Here is a 20115-nt window from a genome sequence, read left to right on the forward strand (position 1 = left end):
TAATTTTCAGTCAATATAGATCTATTATGACAATAAAAACAATTATTTTATTACAACATGAAAGGAGTATATACCTAATGGGAATTAAATTTGAAAAAACTCCATTCCATTGAATACAGTCATTGATTAATACATTTTCTTGATACTCTTTCAATAAAGATGTATTGTGAATAAGTAATGTAAATGTTAATTGGACCATGGCAGTTCACCTAAATCCGTCGTTTCAATTATATTTTACTTGGCAACGTACGTAAGTACACGTACACACACGCAGATGGTATTTGTTCCGTTCATTCCGTTGTGGAAAGGGCTTAAAAGGATGATACATTTTCTCGTTTCGTGTAAAAGCCCTAATTTCCAATTCTTTGAGCAACATTTTGAACGTAGCTTTATTATGTGGTTTTCTCATATTTGTGCGATTTAAGCAATAATATTTTATTAATTTTAGTGGAATTGTGGGTTAAACATAGGTTAACCACTTCAGTACTTTGATTATTTGACAAATTGACTAGACAGCCTCTAATGAAAATTTGATAAAATCAATAGGATTCAAGACGTAAATTTCCATTAATCGACAATTTATTATTTACAACAGAAATTCTAATTTCTGAGAGGGAATTTTATTCTTCCCTCACATGCAAGTTGGACGCACATAAAAATAAAAATATCTTGAAATAAGATTAATGTTTTCTCACTTTAAGAGGATATTTATTAAATATTTTCATGGTTCTAAGAAATTTTTTCCCTCTCACCGTTGAAATAGATAATCCTACGAAAATAGTTAATAATTTACACCTTTTGTTTTGGATGTTCAGTTTTTTTTATCAAAAACGTTTTGTATTATCAAGTAGAATCTTCATTCCATATATTTATACCTACACTCGTGTGCGGCACTGCCGCCGTCACTTAGATTGTTTCAAGAGATTATATTGGATAATTGACGTGGAACTTGTCTACTAAATATTCACTGGTTCTCGTAACTTTTTTTTTTCAGTGAGGTAATACTTAGTGGTAACTGGTTCAAGCTGGCTCAAATCAGTATGATGACTGATACACACTTGTGTCAGCTCTTTATTGGTTCCCCTCTTTAAATTTTGAATGTTCGGCTTGGTGTAATATCGAAATTTTGTACTTACGAGTGGATGTGTCCAGTCTGAATCAGGAGTGGCATCGAGGCAGGCTTCAACTGTGCTCAATTTAAAAATTCGTATCGGTTAGAAAAAATATCCAATATGAAAGCATTGCAAGTTTTTGGTAGTTTCTCGGCTTTACTTTTCGCTGTGTATTATTGTCAACGTGCCGTTGCGGCGGTATACATCGACCAATGTGCTTCAACCAATATTACCGCAGAAATCGTTACCGCATCTTGGACGATAAATAATTACGGTTTATTCGACAAGGATGATCGAGACGATCCTCTAAAATCACCGCATTTCTATTACGATCACGGTATCGGGTGGTTCTTCACTTTAACTCAGAACAAAAATTTCACAAAGATAAATGTTAATTTCGAAGCAAGACGTAATTGGAACAAGGTGTTAGTCAAAGTATCTCTACTTGACAAAAACCTAAACTTGTGGCCTTTGTTTCCTTCGCACACACCACGTTCAGTTAGATTTACAGTATCCAACACCGTGGAATCAGTCCTTCTAGTACAAAAGCGAGATGATCTGGTGCCCGAGGACAAACTAACTATTATTGTTGAACTGTCGTGGCGCACCAACTACATCAATAGCTATTAACGTGTTGGCAATTTTGGTAAATTTCGGTATTATCTTGAAGGAATCAGTAATCTGTTGGGAGACAAGATTCAGAAAGTGTATAGACAACTATATTTTTTATTTTCTTGGCGCAATTATTTAATTGTTATTTTTTAATTGTTCATGAATAATGTTACACAATTATAATACTGTAAGCTGATTTTTTACAATTTTACAATCGTATTATTTTCATGTATATTTGGCAAATTCACTCATGCAAAATATGAATTGTATCTCATTTTGAAAATTAAAAATATACTTTGTAAAAGAAACCGTAAAAGTTCTGTCCTTTAGACAATGTAATTTCTTGTAATAAAAATAATTTAACATAATGAAACATGTGTTTTAATTTCAAGTATAAATCGTACGTATGTGTACCTCTACCGATTACAACTTTAAGTGTCTGGTTAAAAGAAGGTGATTTACTTTGAAAAACTTCGTGATGCCAAAAATTCAAGAGGATTTAAAACAAAAGGAGAGTAAACATGATAACCCTAAGGGAATTATTTAAACCTTTTACTTTGTTTAGCCTACAATTATTAAAGTGATACTTGCTGTTTTCATGAAATTAAACATAATATACGTACATACCATTTTAAAGATCTAGTACTTCTTTTAACAACTGATCGTTCGTCAGTAAAAATAATCGAAATCAGATTCGTCCATCGAGTATTTATTCAAAAATTGAAAGAAAAAAAAAAAAATGCAAATTTACGTTGTACTGACACAAAGACGTAGAATAATAATGAGAGAGAATCTGCGTTTGTTCCGTTTAAAATAAGTTTACGATGGAACATAAATCGTTGGCTTAAAAGTGAAGTTTTGCCGTCATCCTTATCACGATTTACGTTTTCATCCACGTTGATTCTAAAACAAACCTTGACATGCATCGCCTCTGGAAGATAAAATTCATTATTTCCAGGTACTCCTCAAGTTTCTATTCTCCTCTCGTAGTAGTGGAGACGAAAACGTGTACACCTCGTACACTCGGTACAACCAATTATCTTGAAGAAAATTTAAAAACTCGAGTAAAAATGGAACAATTGGTCTTCAGTTGGATTGATTATTTACTGTTTTCGAGCCTACTGGGCACGAGCCTTTTGATTGGAATTTATTTCGGATTTTTCAGTAAACAAGACAGCGTCAGCGAATATTTGTTTGGCGGCAAAAGCATGGGGTACCTCCCCGTTGCCACGAGTATCCTCGCAAGGTTTATCGACAATACATACTCTTATATAATAGCTTGCAATTTTTATCACATTTTTTTTTTTTTTCTCATGCACGCACCAACGTTAAATGGCATGAGAAATATTGTTCCGAAAAGTAACAATCGCAATGTTAAATATATCTAGTCGCTCGGTGATGACGAAAAAAATCCCCTTTTGTAGTCTCCTCTCCGGAATAACGTTCCTGGGCGTACCCACCGAGGTTTACCTGTACGGCTGTCAATACTTCCTCACCGTTTTCAACACCATCGCCACCGGAGCTCTCACCGCCTACGTGTTCATCCCCGTGTTCTACAACCTGCAGATCTCGAGTACTTACGAGTACTTGGAGCTGAGATTTTCACGGGCGACCAGACGCTTCGCATCGGTATTGTACGTAATATCGCTATCGATGCACCTGCCGATAGTCATATACGTGCCGGCACTTGCCTTTTCTCAAGCTACCGGGTACAATCTCCACTTGATAACGCCTCTCTTGTCCATCGTTTGCATCACCTACACCTCAATGGTAATGAATACTTACTTGTATCATCGAAACATCACATTAGAGCATTTATCCTCACCAATGGAGATCTCTTTTAATTACATTTTTTATAAACACTCAGGGAGGTGTTAAGGCTGTCGTTTGGACGGACACGATACAGTTCATTTTCACAGTCGGAGGACTGAGTGCCGTTCTCGCTGTCGGTGTGTACTCGGTGGGAGGGTTTTTCAATGTCTGGAAAATATCAGGCCAAGGAGGACGCCTTGACATATTTGAGTAGGAAATCGATACATCCTTTGTTCTGTATAATTTTTATTTTTTATTAGTATTAAGAATTTTTTAGTCATGAAATTGTTCGTCGATGGTGTTGTGATCGTTTTAATGGAGTAAAAATAAAAATGCGATGTTTCGCGTTGTTGCGTATATATTATATTGTTAAACATAGCTACAAACGTTAAAAGAACCCGATAAGACATTAATTTGATTTTTTTTTTTTTTTTTTTTTTTTTTTTTAATGATGTAATTGAATAGTTGGAGAGAGTTTAACATGATCTCATGCTTCGAAACAAACTGATGTGGATTATGTTGTTGTATTTTAGTGATTTTCAAAGAATTTTTGCTGCAGAAATTATTTTTATAAAACATTTATATTTTCAGTTTCAACCCCAGCCCATTTGTCAGAAATAATTTTTGGTCGATGACGATAGGAACTACGTTCTCGTCGCTAAGCCACTCTGCGGTTGGACAAAAATTCATACAGAGATATTTGGCTATAAAATCGCTAGCTGACATTAACAAGTAAAAAAAACATTACAATCTTACGAGTAAACGTTAATTAGTCACGAAACTTTTATCAAGTACAACAATATTTCTGAATTTTTTACTTCGAATTGGTTATTGGAACGAATTAATTTCGTGATTGTTTTTTTAAAACAAAAATATATTTATTGATACAATTGAGAAATGAATTATTTTAGAGCTGTTTTGTTCAAGACCGTAGGCACTGTGATCATTGATGTGATGTGTACGTATGCCGGTCTCGTAATATACACTCAGTATTATAATTGCGATCCGATCAGTGCAAAAGTAATTGAACCTCATAAAAGTAATCGCATAAATACGCGACGCTATAAACTATGTTTTAGTTATTATTATTTTGCAGTTAATTTCGCGCAACGATCAAATTGTTCCTTACTACGTTATGGATATCACGAAAAACTTGCCGGGCATAGCTGGAGTGTTTCTCGCTGGTATAATCAGTTCTGCTTTGTCAACTATGAGTGCCGGTATCAATACCTTATCCGGCATAATATATGACGACTTTATCGAACAACGGATGCCCGAGTGTCCCGAAAAAGATGCCAGAGCAGCTAATATTATGAAGGTAAACTATCATCGTGGATTTCAGCACTTTATGAAAATTTTAAAACATGGATATTGAAATTTTAACTTTAACTAATAAACCGAAATCTGAAAAGAAATCTTTTTACACTATAAGAGGGTCAATACGCTACACTTCATCTATGAAGCTAACGTTTATTTTTAGAGTTTTTTTTTAAATAATTATTATATTCATTAATACATGGCAAAGAAATTTGATTATAGTACTTTAAACGCAAATTAACACCCATGTAGGTTCTGTGAAGTAACTATTATCAAGAACAATGCTTCAGTTTTTCCCAAAATTCTGAAATTTAATTTTTAAACAAGAAATCTAAAATATTTAATTTCTCAATTAATCGTAAAAAATTACAAGTAAAATTTTATACTCAATTGAAAATTATTTTAATTAAATTTAATAATTTTGTATGCGGAAGGTCGAAGCTTCATATCTTTTTATTGGAAAGTGTTTTTTTTTTTTTTTTTTTTTTTTTAAGAATTGTAAAAGAAAAAATTTCTAAGTGAAATGAAAGTTATTGTGGGAAAATAAAATTAAAATTCGTTTAAATATTAATTGCTTGGAAGTGTGAAGGGGAATGGTGGGCAAAGGTGTGTAGGGGAGTAGCGCGTCACGAGTGACAGATATATGGTGGGGTAAGGGAAGGTGTGTAGAGAACTGATGGTAAGAGGGACGGGGTAAGGGGGTAAACTTGAGAGGAAGAGACTTCCGGTAAGCCACTTCCGTTTCATCAAATCTGTCGGTTTTAAAATTCCAGAGCCCCCCGAGTACGCGACATAAAGAACTTTGTTCTAAAAAATTTAATTACATAATTAGATATTTTTCCATACCATTAATCCTATCATCGTAACAATTAACTCATGAAAAAAAAAAAATAAAAAAATTCGCAGGTCATATCCGTGTTCGTGGGTCTGATCAGCATAGCGCTGATTTTCGCGATCGAGCACATGGGAACGGTTCTGGAGATGTCCTACAGCTTCCGTGGCGCAGCGGATGGACCCTTGCTGGGCTTCTTTTTGCTCGGAATGTTCTTCCCTTGCGTGGGGAAAAAAGGGGCGATGACGGGCGCCTGCGTCGGCTTGTCCTTCATGCTCTGGGTAGTCGTTGGTGCCAAGTGGCACATGCTTTACAACCCAAAATCGCCAGACACAAAACTGCCCATGTCGACCGCAAACTGTTCGGTTGTAGCCAACGAGACAATATTTGAGAAAACTGTGCTCCCAACGTCAAAGGCATACGAGGAACCGATGATACTTTTTCGAATATCGTTTTTGTACTTTTGCCTCGTCGGGACCGTTATTACTGTGGCCGTTGGGGTGGCTGTCAGTTACATCGTCGGGGAGTCTAACAGCACCAAAGTTGATCCGGATCACTTGACTCCTATCATGAGGAGGTAAGTGCATCTATGGATATAACGATTTATTTGTATAGCTTTGGAAGTTTACTGTATCGTCGGTATAGAGAAAACATTATATTTCGAAATATTTATATGAAAAAATCTAATGAAAAAAACGACAATGTACATGTATACCTATAAGTATCATTTTTTTACTAATTGACTGACAAAGAAACTTTGAGTCTGCATTTTTGTGCTACGGTTTTAGAATAGATAGATTACGATCACGTTTTCCAATTTTTTAACTATGCTTTGAAAGTAAAAAAAAATCTTTACTCAGAGAGTGACAATTCGCAAGAATTAGCGTGTCGCTTCCACTTTCTGAAAGTTATTAATAATGAAAATGCAGATTCCATACTTTAATTTATTTAAATAATTATTAATAATTACAAACAAGGAAAAACGATTACCCAATACAAAAAAAATCGAAAACTTTTGTACGATCTAAAGTATCAAACATTTTTTTAAATCGAGAACACTTCATCCCAATGTAGGAATCTCTATGTGTTAAAAACATTAAATAAATTGTCATTATTTTTACTACAAAATGTAGAATATTTATTTGTTGAAGTAATCAGTGCCGATGGCTTACTTTTTCATGAATGCCTTGACACTCGAGGTATGGATTATTTGAATTATTATATGCACTTGGTTTATATTTTTTTAACCTTGGATAGTTTAAAAGGTGGGGTGATGGGAGTTTTACGGTTCTACTGTTCACGTTTTCAGCTATGGATAAAATTACATGAAATCGAATACTTTCATAGGGACCGAGGACCCAACTTTTTAGCCTCCACTTCTTACACGTAGTTTGCTGTAAAGAAAGCCTGGCTTTTTTGTTTGTTATCACAAAATTCCATGCCTCAAATTTCGAAGAACAAATACCTCGTGCACACAATTATCACATACTAGTAAATTAATTACTTTTGGGAAAAATATTAGTGAAACAAAGAAATATCGTGCCTCAACACAAGTAACACGATCACGCGTGGCACCTTATCGCACCAGTGCCGTACGGTATAAAATAAGTGATCCACCATTTTTGGATTCAGTTGACAATTTGGAGCGTCAGGTGCAGGGTAAGTACCTACTTATTTAACGTATCACAAATAAATTCCACGTCATTTGTTACAAAAGTAAATGCAACGCTTGGCAGCTCTTTTCAACTCTATACCTTCGAGTTTTATTGATTATTTTATTTTCGTTTAACTATGAATTACTTGAAATCGGTATAGGATTGAGAATCTAAGTACCGATTTGTCAGAGATAGAAAATTTGCTTTGAATACGAGAATGAGGTGGATTTAACGGAAACGGTTTCTTTTTTTTTTTTAGCATACATTATTGGCAGTAACGTTACATTGCTCGATTGAATACAACTAATTCAGAGCAGTAAGTATAATTTTTTTACATTTACATGATAGCGCACTAGTTTTTCATACTAAGCTTTAATTTTGCTCCCAAATTGGTTTTCTAGTAAAGGTAGGCACATTGAAATTGAGCCGTTCACCGAAAAATGTTTTTGGCAACAATTTTCCCGGCCGTGGTTCTTTTGTGCACTGCCGCACAGGCAACAAGAGCACACAATTTTACGGAAGAGTATGCCAAGTACCGTGAAAATTCCGACGATTATGTAACGTACTATGTGTCCTCTAACATCACTAACGGCTTAAAGTACGTTACGTGCACAGTTTTAAGTCACGATGAATTTGGTATGATGTATCAACCGGTATGCGAAATTGTAGTAAAAATGATGAACGACACCGAAAATCGATGCACTGCATTCTTCAGTACATTTTCGAGTTATGCTCTTCCAACTTTAACCGAGTTGGCAGAAGACACAACTGCGTTCCGATGGGACTACTCAACCTTCAGCGGATCCTCGAAAATCCTTATCTCTTTTACTGACATGTTCAGTTGCCATTACAACGATGTAGAATTTCAGATAAGTGAATCATCATTACTAAAGAGGCCCTCTGTTTTCCATCTACTCGCTTACCACAACGTCACCTACGTTTTGACGGATGACTCAGAGAAATGTAAAGGGTCCAGTTCATGCGCCATCAAATACGACCGCAAAGGTATATTGTCACTTTTAAAATTTTCGAGCATCACGCCCAGCAGCAGCATATAGCCCAAAAAACATTATATGATTATTTGTTACAGGCGAGCAAATTGGTGAAAGAATCTACGTTGCACTAAATCATCATTACAAAGACGCAATAGTCGCCGATCGGATGAACCCGAGCAGTGGCGTATTTTTAATTTACTTCACATCTAGTCACGACGAAGTAGGTAGAGCACTTAAAATCAAGCACATTTCCTTCGGATTGTATTCAGACAATGTGATGTTCAGTACCCCATATTTGCTGAACGAAAAAATGTACGATTATTTCACGAAGTGTTCAAGCGAACACGGGTACTTTTCGTTTTGCTTGCTGAACGACTTGAGCACTTTTAAGATCCGTTGCGTACAATTTCAACAAAGGAACCGGATAATGGACGTCGCAGTCGATCTTGAAGGGGCTAACAAGATGCTCGAGGTGTTTAGTCGGCCCCACGGTGGCATCGTCATTTTACACTTGGACTGCCCCGAGTTGCATCTCAACGATTGTAAAAAATCTCACGTGAAGGTCAAGGCGATCAATGTCGAAGGCAACGTTACCACAAGCGCCGAGCTGATGGTGCTCGATTTACAACATTTGAAAACGGGTTCCAGGAACGTGATAGTCAACCACGTGGAGACGGAGACTCAGCATTGCTTCTACTTTGCCTACGCAAGTAAGGACAAAGTGGCCAATTCGACGGACGCGGAGCTTAACGAGACGCGCAAGTACGATGGAAAAATGGTGTATTTGAAGAGATGCATTGACAAGGAGGAAAACAATCCAGCCACGAGTCGTTACTGTAATCGGAATTATAGGAATTTTACATCTAGATGCATCAACTCTTGCATACACGAGCATATAAATCCGTGCATCAACTCAGTTGACATCCAATAGTCATCTGAGTTACAAGATGGGTTGTGAAGTAAAGATGCTTACTGATTTTAGTTTTTATTTACTATATTTTTTATAAATCTACTTCTGATTATCAAGTATTCGTTAATTTGGGTTTGGTTTTTTTTCGTAAAAATTTATGCGAAAAATGACATTATTATAAGTATATATTCGTGATGGTTTGTGTACTCAGATTTTACAATAAACGTATTGATATTATAAAGTACATGTGTTGTTTCTAAATGTCTACTCGATTCATTTTACTTCCATACCTAAAAATTTTGTACATCTATCGTCTTAAAAATAAGTATTTGAAGAAAAGTGTTAGCCACATCTTCGTCTACGCTTCAAGGACTATGTGTTACCACCAAGTGCAAAACACTGCTACATGTTGTAATTCAAAAAATGACGATCGTTGTCATGTTAAAAAGATGTTAATTTGTTTTCAAAAAAGACGTTTAGTTTTACGACAAACTTCAATGAGTAAGAGTCACATATTGTTTGTAAATAATACATTTTTGCTTGATTCGATAATTTCCCTTAGATGTTCCTTCCTTTGCGCGAAGCTGAATTTGTCACCTAATTGATTGGAGAGGCTGAGTTAAATTCCTTTTCATCGAACTCTCGGAGTTTCATTAGTTTACCTCATTTTGACAAAATCCGGTCTTACTTTTGCGAAATAGTCTCTTTACATTTACATGAATATTTTGTTACTTATTTCAATAACAATTTTGGAATTTCTTTATCGTACAACGTTCAAATCGTTTATAATTTTTTAATGTCAGATAACAAACTTTGGTATCTGTACATAAACTGATTTAATTGGTTCGTTTTACGATTCCCATGTCATTTCTAAGAAAAATAAAAGACAACTTTTTTCTTAAACTTAATAAATTTAAATCTCATACGATCAACATTTCTGTTGATAAATAATATGTTCAATTCAAATTTTTAGTGACTCAAATAAATTATAGTTAAAACTGAAAGACATCGAAAATTATGTTGAATTTATGTAAGAAAAACTTGGAAGTTGGAACGATAAACCTCCTAACAATGTCAATACTCATTGAGCAAACGGTCGTAAGCCAATTTGCTTGCAGTACTTCCACTCAATTTATCTAATTTTGTATAAAGATAAGCCAGCTTTGTCTACTGGATATCGTATACTTGTGTTAATCCATTTCTTTGTTCTCTTATCCTTTACCAATAGTTAGACATTTTGTGACAAGTGACAGTAGGTAGTTTAGAATAAATTTTAAAACAAAATTGAAATGATGCATCAAAGAATACACTAGATACTAAATAGATAGTTACAAATTGTTTCAAACAATTTTTTTTTCTTCTGTTCATGTTGATGAAGAAAGGGTTTATTACAAAAAAGTATTTAGTTACAGTAATTCTTTTTATTTTTAGCTGTTGAAACTAAATGAATACTATGTTTTGATGACACTCATAATGCACAATATGTTGATTAAAATCTATTAGAAGGTTTTTTTTGTTTCTACAATATGTATTACACATTGCGCTCTTTATTTTACCGATACGTGGTAGCAAATTTTGAATAGCTTTGTTATCCTTATAAAAACCAGACTTTACCTTTTGGGAGAATTCGCGTACTCGAATCTCATAAAAATTATAAGTCAATGTCTTCACCGTGTGGTCCTCATAAAGGTAATTCTTAAAAGCTATCTAGTGTTTAAACAAAAGATTTAAAAAAATTTTAATTAAGCTTTTCTTGTAAGCAAAGTTAAAGTACTGGAAAGAAATAATAATGTGGTTCTAAACTTTCGACGCTCAACTGTGAAAATAATTAAATACACATTAAGATGGACCAATACGTCGTATTTCAATTTTGACTCGAATAAGTGGCAGATTTCGTAGAATTCCTATGTACTCAGATATGGTAACTACACGTATAACAATAAAGTTTCTTATACACTTGGACACAGAATTTGGATCGATAGGGATCATCTTATAAAAATTTCAAAACCCAGGCATTAATGTTCGTTGATTTTTATTGAAATTAATAAAATTACTAAAATTTGCCAGTACATTTCGAATTTTACAAACAAAAGACATACATTTTACTGCTACCGTGTAACATAAATGAAAAAGATTTTTTACACAAAGTGCACATTAACTTGGTATATTTCATAAAGTGACCATTACATTGAAATTTGGTATTGATGATATGCCTCGTAAGCTTGCATGAATTTTTAATTTTATTTAGGCAGTAACGAAAATGTTTCCTGCATACGGTGTTTCTCTTCAGTGACGGAACCATTATTTCTTGCACTATTTTATATAATGGCACACCATATATTATTTTTTAGCTGTTAAATATGTTTTGTAAGCTATGTCAATCGAAATTTTTGTTATCATGTTGCTCGTTGATTTTAGCTCGACGAACCAACTCACTAGGTTGAATAATATTGTACACTGGTTTTTCATAAACCGTCGCGACACGCTGGCTAGGTATAAAATTTGCTACATCTTCGTCGCTATGATGTTTATCTTGGCGATTTACAGGAATAAATAAATCCATGTTTCTGTCATGTTTTACTTTCGATTCCTTACGCCGGCTGTACGTGACTGAGACTTGAAGTACAATGGTCAATTCATCGTTGGGCAGTAGATTATCACGTTCACGTTCCAAAAATTCCAAGTCTACTTCATTATTTACCGAAAGACTGATTTTTTTGTTAACTCGCTTCTCATGCGTAGGAAACAATGTCCACACTTGTTGTTTGACGTTAAGCAGAGATATTATGAAAAAAACATTATCCACCGACGATTTGGTAGTGGCATTAACGCGTATTTTCAAATGTTTGGCGTCCGTCCTCAAGTTAATATTCCACGTGATACTTTGGTTCAACGAGAACGCAGGTGACATCACAGAGGATAGAAAATTAGGCCCAAATAAACCGTATTTCTTCACCGTCCAAGCAACTGTCTTCATTGCAGCGGTTTTATTAATGTCAGTTGAGACCCACTCGTCAATTTTGACTCCAGCATTTGCGTAATGACAAAATAACAAAACGCAAAGTAGAACAAAGACTCTGCCAAACTCAGCTAACAGATTCATGTTGAGAAAAAAAATGATCAAGCTCAAAATGTGAGCACGAATTTTATGTTTAACGGTATGTACTTGTTTTCGTTTGATTTGCCAAAGAATGAGTCTGAACTTGGTGTAACTTTTGAATCAACTGGATAAGTACGAGGCACAGTCGCTTATGTACAAAAATAAAACGTTTCGTGATTGGACGAATATTGAGGGTAAGAGGAGGGGAACCAATGAACGACTGAAGAGAGCGAGTTTGACCTCCTTTGGTCTCCTACCCTCCCGACCGTAAGTTCGTTGACCGGAGCTAAAAAAATACGATTCGACTGCACACGTTTTCAAGTAGAGGAAAATTCGACATTTTCCTTCAGAATTTCTTCAAGAATACAGGAAAAACAATTAGTATTGTTTTTTTTTTTTTTTTATATGATAATTCATGCACAAATACACAAGTGTTTAAATACTTTAAATTTAAAAATGCGTGGAATGTATTTATGTATTTCTGCATTACCCGTACTGAATTACTTCTTTAGTATCTTAAATATCGAAGCGTACAAACAAAATCTGATAAATCGTGCTGTAAAGCTTGTAGTTAAAATTTTGGTTATCCATAAAATGCAATACCGTAGTGTTGATAAGAATTTGAGGAATAACTTTATCTGTGGTGCAACAAGTATTTCATCACTTCCGCTAAACTGGGCACTTTTTGACGAGACTAACCAGTATAGGAAAGCTGTGGAGTGAAAAACTTGGCTGTCAGAGATTTAACACGCATACATGAGTTACCAAATTCTGTGACGGAAATGGTTTAATCTCTACAGCTTTCTCATGTCAATCGTCGAAGAAAAAAATTATTTACTTTAATAGGTTTGGCAAATTAATTTACGAAGAATCGATTAGATTTTTCTTAAAACGTTTATCATCGTTGCTGTTATGTATTTCTTGAAAAATCGAAATTTCAACTACACACTTTGAATTAACCGTGTACCGTAACGTTGATAAAAGTTTTGAGAAAAACCTAATCGATGCTTCGTAAAGTATATTTAAACAAACAATTTTTTGTGAATAATTTTTACTTTATGGATATTTCCCACCAACGTTGTATTATGGTACATTTAACGTTACTGTAAAATAATTTTTGGTTTTTAAAAATTGACATATTTAAAAGCTTTTTCTCAAATTCTGTATTTAAAATAGTATTTATTTATTAACTTAATGGTCTTATATGTATAAGCAGATACACACACACAAGATCGAGATTTTTGCCAATATTTGGAGATGACTAATTTCAAGAATAACTTGAGAACAAACCAATATCTAATTTCTTAATTTTTTTTCAAACTAGACAGAATATTGAAATCACATCGTATTGTCTTGTCTTGCGACAGCTCTACTCTCTTTAGTCCTTCATTGGATCCCCCCTCCTCTGCCCTCAATGTTTCTCCAATCACGAAACGACTACTTAACATTTTGAGTTTTTGCAGTATAGCTGTCTCTCTCTCTCTCTCTAGCTGGAACGCGATTGGTTGACGCGTAGTAAGTAACTGATCAAGTTTCAATTTGGCCTTCTTCCGATCGAGCAATCAAGTACGATTAAAGAAAAGTACCGATCGTGTATATTAACCAAGTGTAAAAGTTTTCTGAACATGGATTTGTTTTCCCTTTTTGGTAAAGTGTTAGTTTTATTATTTTCTTGGCTCATCCATCAAAGCGCTGTCGAAGGAATTTATATTAAAGATCGGCAAACAACTACGATCTTTGCGAGGGCATATTCCGCTGGTGCTTGGACGATAGAGAATTTTAGTTTATTTGACAAAGATAAACAAAGCAATCCTTTGGTATCGAAGATATTTTTCGATGGTTATCCAGTAAAGTGGAAAGTTAAACTTTTTAAAAATTTTGACAAAAGTTTAATAAATATAAACGTCGAGTTTACCAAAGTGTTCAGTAGTGGCATTAGATTTTTAGTCATCGTATCTCTTATCGATGAAAAAAATAAATTATGGAACTTGCTTCCGTCGCACATAAAGTATTCGTCCAATACTCCGGGTAGGAATAAATTTTCCGTGTCTAATACCATAGAATCAGCACTTTTGGTGGACAAACGTGATTATTTGTTGCCAAAGGACACGCTCACCATAGTAGTGCATTTAATTTACGGGACCGAATATGTTAACTTAACCACGACTCAGAATTATGAAACAATTCAAAATAGCCGCAGTGATTTTAAAAATTTGAAAGCAAATCAAGTGTAAGACTATCGAATATTCCAAGGTAAATTCGACATAAGAATATTGACCAAGAACTGCAGGTGCCGTACTCGGAATATCTGAACTACTACTCAATATACTCCGGTTACATTGGAATGTGAAGACATCAAGAGACCAAATGAAATATTACAATACCTGGACCTGGAAATAACTACTTCATTCTACGTCTGAAAACTACATGTCTAACTAACATCAAATCGCAACGAATACCTTTGACCCGAGAAAAAAATTATTTAAAATAACTTTATCAGGTACGCATCAGCACAGATCTAGAATTTTTATGTAAGATTCACTACTTTATTTTGTATAAGAAAGAAAAATATGAATAATTTGTTGTAAAAAAAAACACGTATTTTTCAAGCACTCTGTAATTAGAATATGAAAACTCACTTCGCTCTATGACAATGTAATTATTTTGTTCACGCCAATCGTGAACTTTTAATTCTCTTTTCATTTTCTAATTTTCTTTAGCACAATACGTTCAATGCAATAGTTATATTTCCTGGAATTGTAATAGCTTTATCTTTGCTTTATCATCCAAAATAACACTTATCAATTTTATAACTTTCACTTTACATTTATACATACTTTAATTTCAGAACTTATATTTTCTTATCTTATCTCTCTTTTCTACTCTGACTCATATAACGACTACAGTGTATATTTGTATAGTTAACTTTAGTTATTCTCTCCGCTATTATTGTAATAAATCAGATACGTCTCAACAAGCAAAGAGCCAACATCAATTGCGCTCTGAGCTCCGCTAACCGCTATTGTAAATACATACGCTATTAAATAAACACTATTTAAACTACTACCACTCAACAGTTTATTGATCCTCAGTAATTCCCGAACAATCGATATTAAGATCCCCGCGTTCGTCAAGCATTTTTTGCTTGAACGTAACATATTTTAATAAACGTAAAAAAAATGTACATCGAGTTTTTTAATCATAAATTAATAATGATCTATATTATACTTATGTTTGAATATCATTGTCAACCAGTTTTCACAGTTAGTGATTGTTATCTAATATCATTAAACATCGATTCTCGATGACGTTTGGATTAATTGCAATGATATACTTTTCGTTCATCATCCAAGGAGTCAAATATAATAATGATATCATGGGTGTAAGGAAAAATAATTTTTTCTCCTTATTTGCTTTAATGGTACTGTTCGGTGTACAATACACAATGAAAATGCACTTTCTTGTTATTTATACGACCATAGTAAGTACACGATTGCAAGAAATTTCCAAAATCTACGTACCGAGTAAGGGATAACCATAAAACATATGCATCGTATGTAGGTTTTGACTCATGTTTGAAGCTTGTTACGAAAAAAAGGCAGGCTCATTAATTTTTTGCACAAAATTAGCTCAGAGTAAATAAATTTGAAATTTGAAAATGCAAGTCACGAATACTGGATGAATTTCAAGAACAGTTCTTGCACTTTTGGGCGGATTTTAGAATTTTCTTGTCAACGACTCTACGTCAGGAATTCGAGATTTATCGGCTGGCAAAAGATTTTTCCGTTTCTCAACTGCAATTTTTCATAAAAACTATCGCTCGTTATCTATTACTACATTTTTAGACTACGAGGGATTATCTATTGAGAGATACATGTAACCTTGACAATCAATCACTAAAGACCCGGGGAATTCGATTACACTAATGGCGTACGATACGAACGTTATATCGAGTCATTTTTGGAGATGGTCGATAATATTTGAGATTGACGCGCTTGGCAATTATATCCATTCGAAGCGTCAGCAATTATTCTTTGTGCATCATCTATCGCAAGAGCATTTCAAATATTACACAGTTGTCGAGTTCTCTTTAGGAAACGTATCTGAAACCGGAGGTTGTTAAAAAAAAATTCAGGTACTGATTTACTTATTCGCCATTGCAAATTTTGTTTGAAAAAAAAATCGAAACTCTTCTTCCATTAGTCCCTTCCATTGCCCATCAGTTAATCGATCCGATCTGGATCCAGAGACTGGACGGTTGAACGAAAAATGTGCCTCGCAAAAGTTGTCGCGGGTCTGGTTATACTGTGGACCGGCACGCACGAGACAAGGGCGGCACGCCACTTCTTCAAGGATTACGCCGAGAATCTCGCCAACCCCGACGAACTGACGGCCTACAGAGTCTTTCAAAACATCACCGAGAGCCTCGGGTACGTGGCGTGCACCATGAACCGTCTCACTGGTTGGACGTCTCAACCGCGGTGCCATTTCAAGTTCAAGATGCTAAACGGCACCGAGGCCCAGTTCGATGTACACCTCGGGCTTCACGACATCCCTTACCTGCGGGCCAACGACCTCGAAAGTACGTTGGTGGGTGACGTGGCTATCCTCCGGTGGTCCCCAGTGAACAGCTTCACGGTTTCGGACATCTCGGTAACCCTCGTTGACTTGGCAAGCTGCAGGGACACCGAGCTAAGGTTTCGCATCGAAGGATCCTCCCACGTGAGGAGACACCCCAACTTTCAGGTACTCGCTTATGAAAACTACGTCCACATTTTGCTAGACGACAGGGACAAGTGCGGCTCGATGTACCGCATACCGTGCGTACTGCGATACGACCGCAATGGTATACATATACACTGTCTTTTGTGAAAATTCTGGGTACCATATTACGTATATGTCTACAAGTGTGACATTTTTTGGTCATTTTCAGGTACCCGAGTTGCCGAGCCCGTGACCATCCCCTGGAGGTACTACGAGGACGCCGTGGTCGCGGACTACTCGGATCCGAGGAGTGGCTTGTACTTTATTAGTTTCGAGAGCAAAGCCGAGGTCAGGTATCTGGTGATGGGCCACGTGAGCCACGACGGCCGCGAGACCATTTTGTTCGATGGCCAATTCGTGGAGGAGCGAAACATGTACGCCCACTTGGCGAAGCGCTCCACCGGCAACGGGTACTTTTCATACTGTCTGCCAGATAAGGGGGACGTTCGGTGTGTACAGTTCAAGAAAAAGCGCGAAATAATGGACATCACGGTCGGGCCGGAGGAAAGGCACCACCAGATGTTCGAAGTGTTCAACCGGCCCTACGGCGGCGTGGTCATTGTATACGCGATGGACAACGTCGGGTCGGACGTCTTATACCTCAGGGGCAGATCTCGAGTCAAGGTCCAGGTGGTGGATAGATACGGGTACGTCACCAACGAGGCTGAACTGGCCGAGCTCGAGTTGGAAAGGTTGTACAATGGGTTGGGGCACGTTAGGCTCAACCACTTGGAGACAACAGCGGGACATTGCTTTTACCTTGCCTACGTTACAAAGGGCAAACTGGGCGATCCGGCAGGGCTGGAGGGGCACGATGGGAAAGTAGTGTACCTTAAAAGATGCATCAGCAAGAAGGAGAGTAAGCTGTGTGTGCCCGTACTTAAGCGCACCAAAATCCGGGAATCCCAATCAAAATGCGAGGGTATTACGCCCGTGTGCATGAATATGTGCGTGAACGAGTACATGAACAAGTGTATGAAAAAGTGCACGATGAACTGAATGGATGGCAGGCAGTTTCAGTGAAACAATCCTATTTTTTTCACTTTTTTGGAAGATGGAACAAAAATTACTTTTTTTATGCAGTATCTTAGTTGTAAACTGATGTGATGATGAATAAAAATATTGATTGTCACGACAAAGTGTCGATGGTCTATAAGTTATTATTTTCTTTGTCACTGTACCTTTTTAACTCCGTGTTCTGACTCCCCATTGTGCTCCCAATTTTGTTCGTCCCCTATATCTTTCACAAGTAGTTCTGCGTTCGCTCAGGGCGCTGGTGTAGACTTCAATGGGCAGGTTAGAGGCTACGTATAATATTGGCCATAGAAAAATTATAAATTTACTCTTGTTATGCCTTTCAAGTGATGACTGTTATAATAATAACGTCTGTTTTATACAAAACAAAACGAAAATTTCTAGTTACACGCCAACTACTAACTACTAGGCTGTTTTCGGAACCCTTATCCCGTTAAGTATTTTCTTAAGATTAAAAAAAAATGTAAACCATCTGAAAAAACACTTTATAAAGTTACATGAAATATTTGCAATTACAAAAATAATTATTCATTCAACGGAATATTTTTTGAATTGGGTCTCTCAGTGTAAACCAATATTTTTTCATTACATTTTTAATCTTAATAATTTTTGGTAAATATTTATTAAGGCTTATTTTTTAATGACATTTACCCAATCATAAGAATTCTATCTAGATTTCATTGATAAAATGTTTTTGTAATAAAAATGACTATAAATTTTAAAAATTACGAAGCACACAAGCAATGTTAATAATATATATGCAATGTAAAATAAAAAGAAGTACATATATTTTTCAACTACAACATAATTACTCTATTCGAATTTCGAATTGATGCTGTTGTACACCTTCATAACTGACATTAAATAACTTTTTTTTTAATTTTAAGTATTTATTACATAATACTGCTTTGCTCAAGGATACAAATCTTCCAAATGTAATTAAAAAATTTTTTTGTTGTGTATTTTCATATTATTCTTCGTTAAAAAATGAACTAAAAAAATTGAGGTATTTGTTGCGGTCAGTTGTTTGAACCTTATTATTCTCTTTAAACAGTTATTCATAAAATAACCGAGCTCATTTTTCAAAATACAATTTAATAGCGATAAGACGGAAAATTTAACATCATAAAAGGCTTGTCTAACTGTCATCCCTAAGCTATCATGAACTATTTTCAAACTATAACTGGTTTCTTTATTTCACTTAATTTCCAAAAAACTGTCATAAATTGATATTAACTTTTTTTTTTTTTTTAATATTTTACCTTTCATATTATGTGTTTCAGGTTTGTACCAACTAAATACTTTACAGTGCCATTGGACGAGATTCCTCGAGAAAAAAGTGCTCAAGATGATAAATAAAGAGTGAAGTTGTACAAGAATTGCGACTTTGTTGTATGTATAAAAAAATACTACATTTGATTTTAAAAAACTGTAAATTATAAATATAAAACAGTAAAGAACATGTATCATGTAAATGTTTTTTTACATAAAAATAATTGTTTACATGTAAACAGGGTGTTTATACACTACTTCAGTTACGCTTCATTTAGATAAAATATATTTTGAAGGGAAAATAAAAAATAGTACAATAATCGTTAATTACTCAAGGCATTGTAATAAAATTTACATCCGACCGTACATGTAAGTCTTGCCACAGATATACTACATTGTTTCATTAACGTGATTACCGATTACCTGCATTATCAAAGAATTAAAAGGTAATACTAGTAACAACTTATGTATACGAATACGACCAGGGGTGTTTTCCGCAATCGTCACCTTAGCGGCGTTACCACCACGACCTACGTATATATATATAAAGTTATAACTTTACAGACTCTGATTTTATCATTCTGGTAAAGAGAGCACGGTGTAAGATGTACGTAAAGTTATGTGTAGTAATTAAAGTAATTACTACTAAGTAATGCCATATGGTCGATTTTATTAAACCGTATGAATATCTGTATTTTT

At 35.1% G+C, this 20115-nt stretch overlaps 2 protein-coding genes across 2 annotated transcripts; both read left to right on the top strand.

Moving 5' to 3' along the window:
* Positions 1–2794: 2794 nt before the first annotated feature.
* Positions 2795–19503, top strand: LOC106638848 (sodium-coupled monocarboxylate transporter 2-like). The gene is made up of 8 exons (XM_089594797.1): positions 2795–2970; positions 3149–3494; positions 3592–3746; positions 4128–4268; positions 4448–4556; positions 4633–4854; positions 5760–6262; positions 19428–19503. The coding sequence occupies exons 1-8, from the start codon at positions 2795–2797 to the stop codon at positions 19501–19503; spliced, it is 1728 nt and encodes a 575-aa protein (XP_089450923.1).
* LOC149374198 (uncharacterized) lies at positions 7300–9402 on the top strand. The gene is made up of 4 exons (XM_089594550.1): positions 7300–7344; positions 7600–7656; positions 7742–8345; positions 8431–9402. The coding sequence occupies exons 3-4, from the start codon at positions 7781–7783 to the stop codon at positions 9264–9266; spliced, it is 1401 nt and encodes a 466-aa protein (XP_089450676.1). The 5' UTR covers positions 7300–7344; positions 7600–7656; positions 7742–7780; the 3' UTR covers positions 9267–9402.
* Positions 19504–20115: the final 612 nt, after the last annotated feature.

Source organism: Copidosoma floridanum, unplaced genomic scaffold, assembly GCF_036245765.1.
Source record: "Copidosoma floridanum isolate Cflo_tuat_1 unplaced genomic scaffold, Cflo_Japanese_pri ptg000021l, whole genome shotgun sequence".
Lineage (NCBI taxonomy): Eukaryota > Metazoa > Arthropoda > Insecta > Hymenoptera > Encyrtidae > Copidosoma > Copidosoma floridanum.

What these genes read in the sequence shown, in the direction of transcription:
- LOC106638848 (XM_089594797.1), top strand. Translation starts at nt 2,795, where the DNA reads ATGGAACAATTGGTCTTCAGTTGGATTGATTATTTACTGTTTTCGAGC. An exon ending in GGACGCCTTGACATATTTGA is followed by an intron (nt 3,747 to 4,127) that starts GTAGGAAATCGA and finishes TTATATTTTCAG; the next exon opens with TTTCAACCCCAGCCCATTTG. An exon ending in GCGATCCGATCAGTGCAAAA is followed by an intron (nt 4,557 to 4,632) that starts GTAATTGAACCT and finishes ATTATTTTGCAG; the next exon opens with TTAATTTCGCGCAACGATCA.
- LOC149374198 (XM_089594550.1), top strand. Translation starts at nt 7,781, where the DNA reads ATGTTTTTGGCAACAATTTTCCCGGCCGTGGTTCTTTTGTGCACTGCC. An exon ending in CATCAAATACGACCGCAAAG is followed by an intron (nt 8,346 to 8,430) that starts GTATATTGTCAC and finishes TATTTGTTACAG; the next exon opens with GCGAGCAAATTGGTGAAAGA.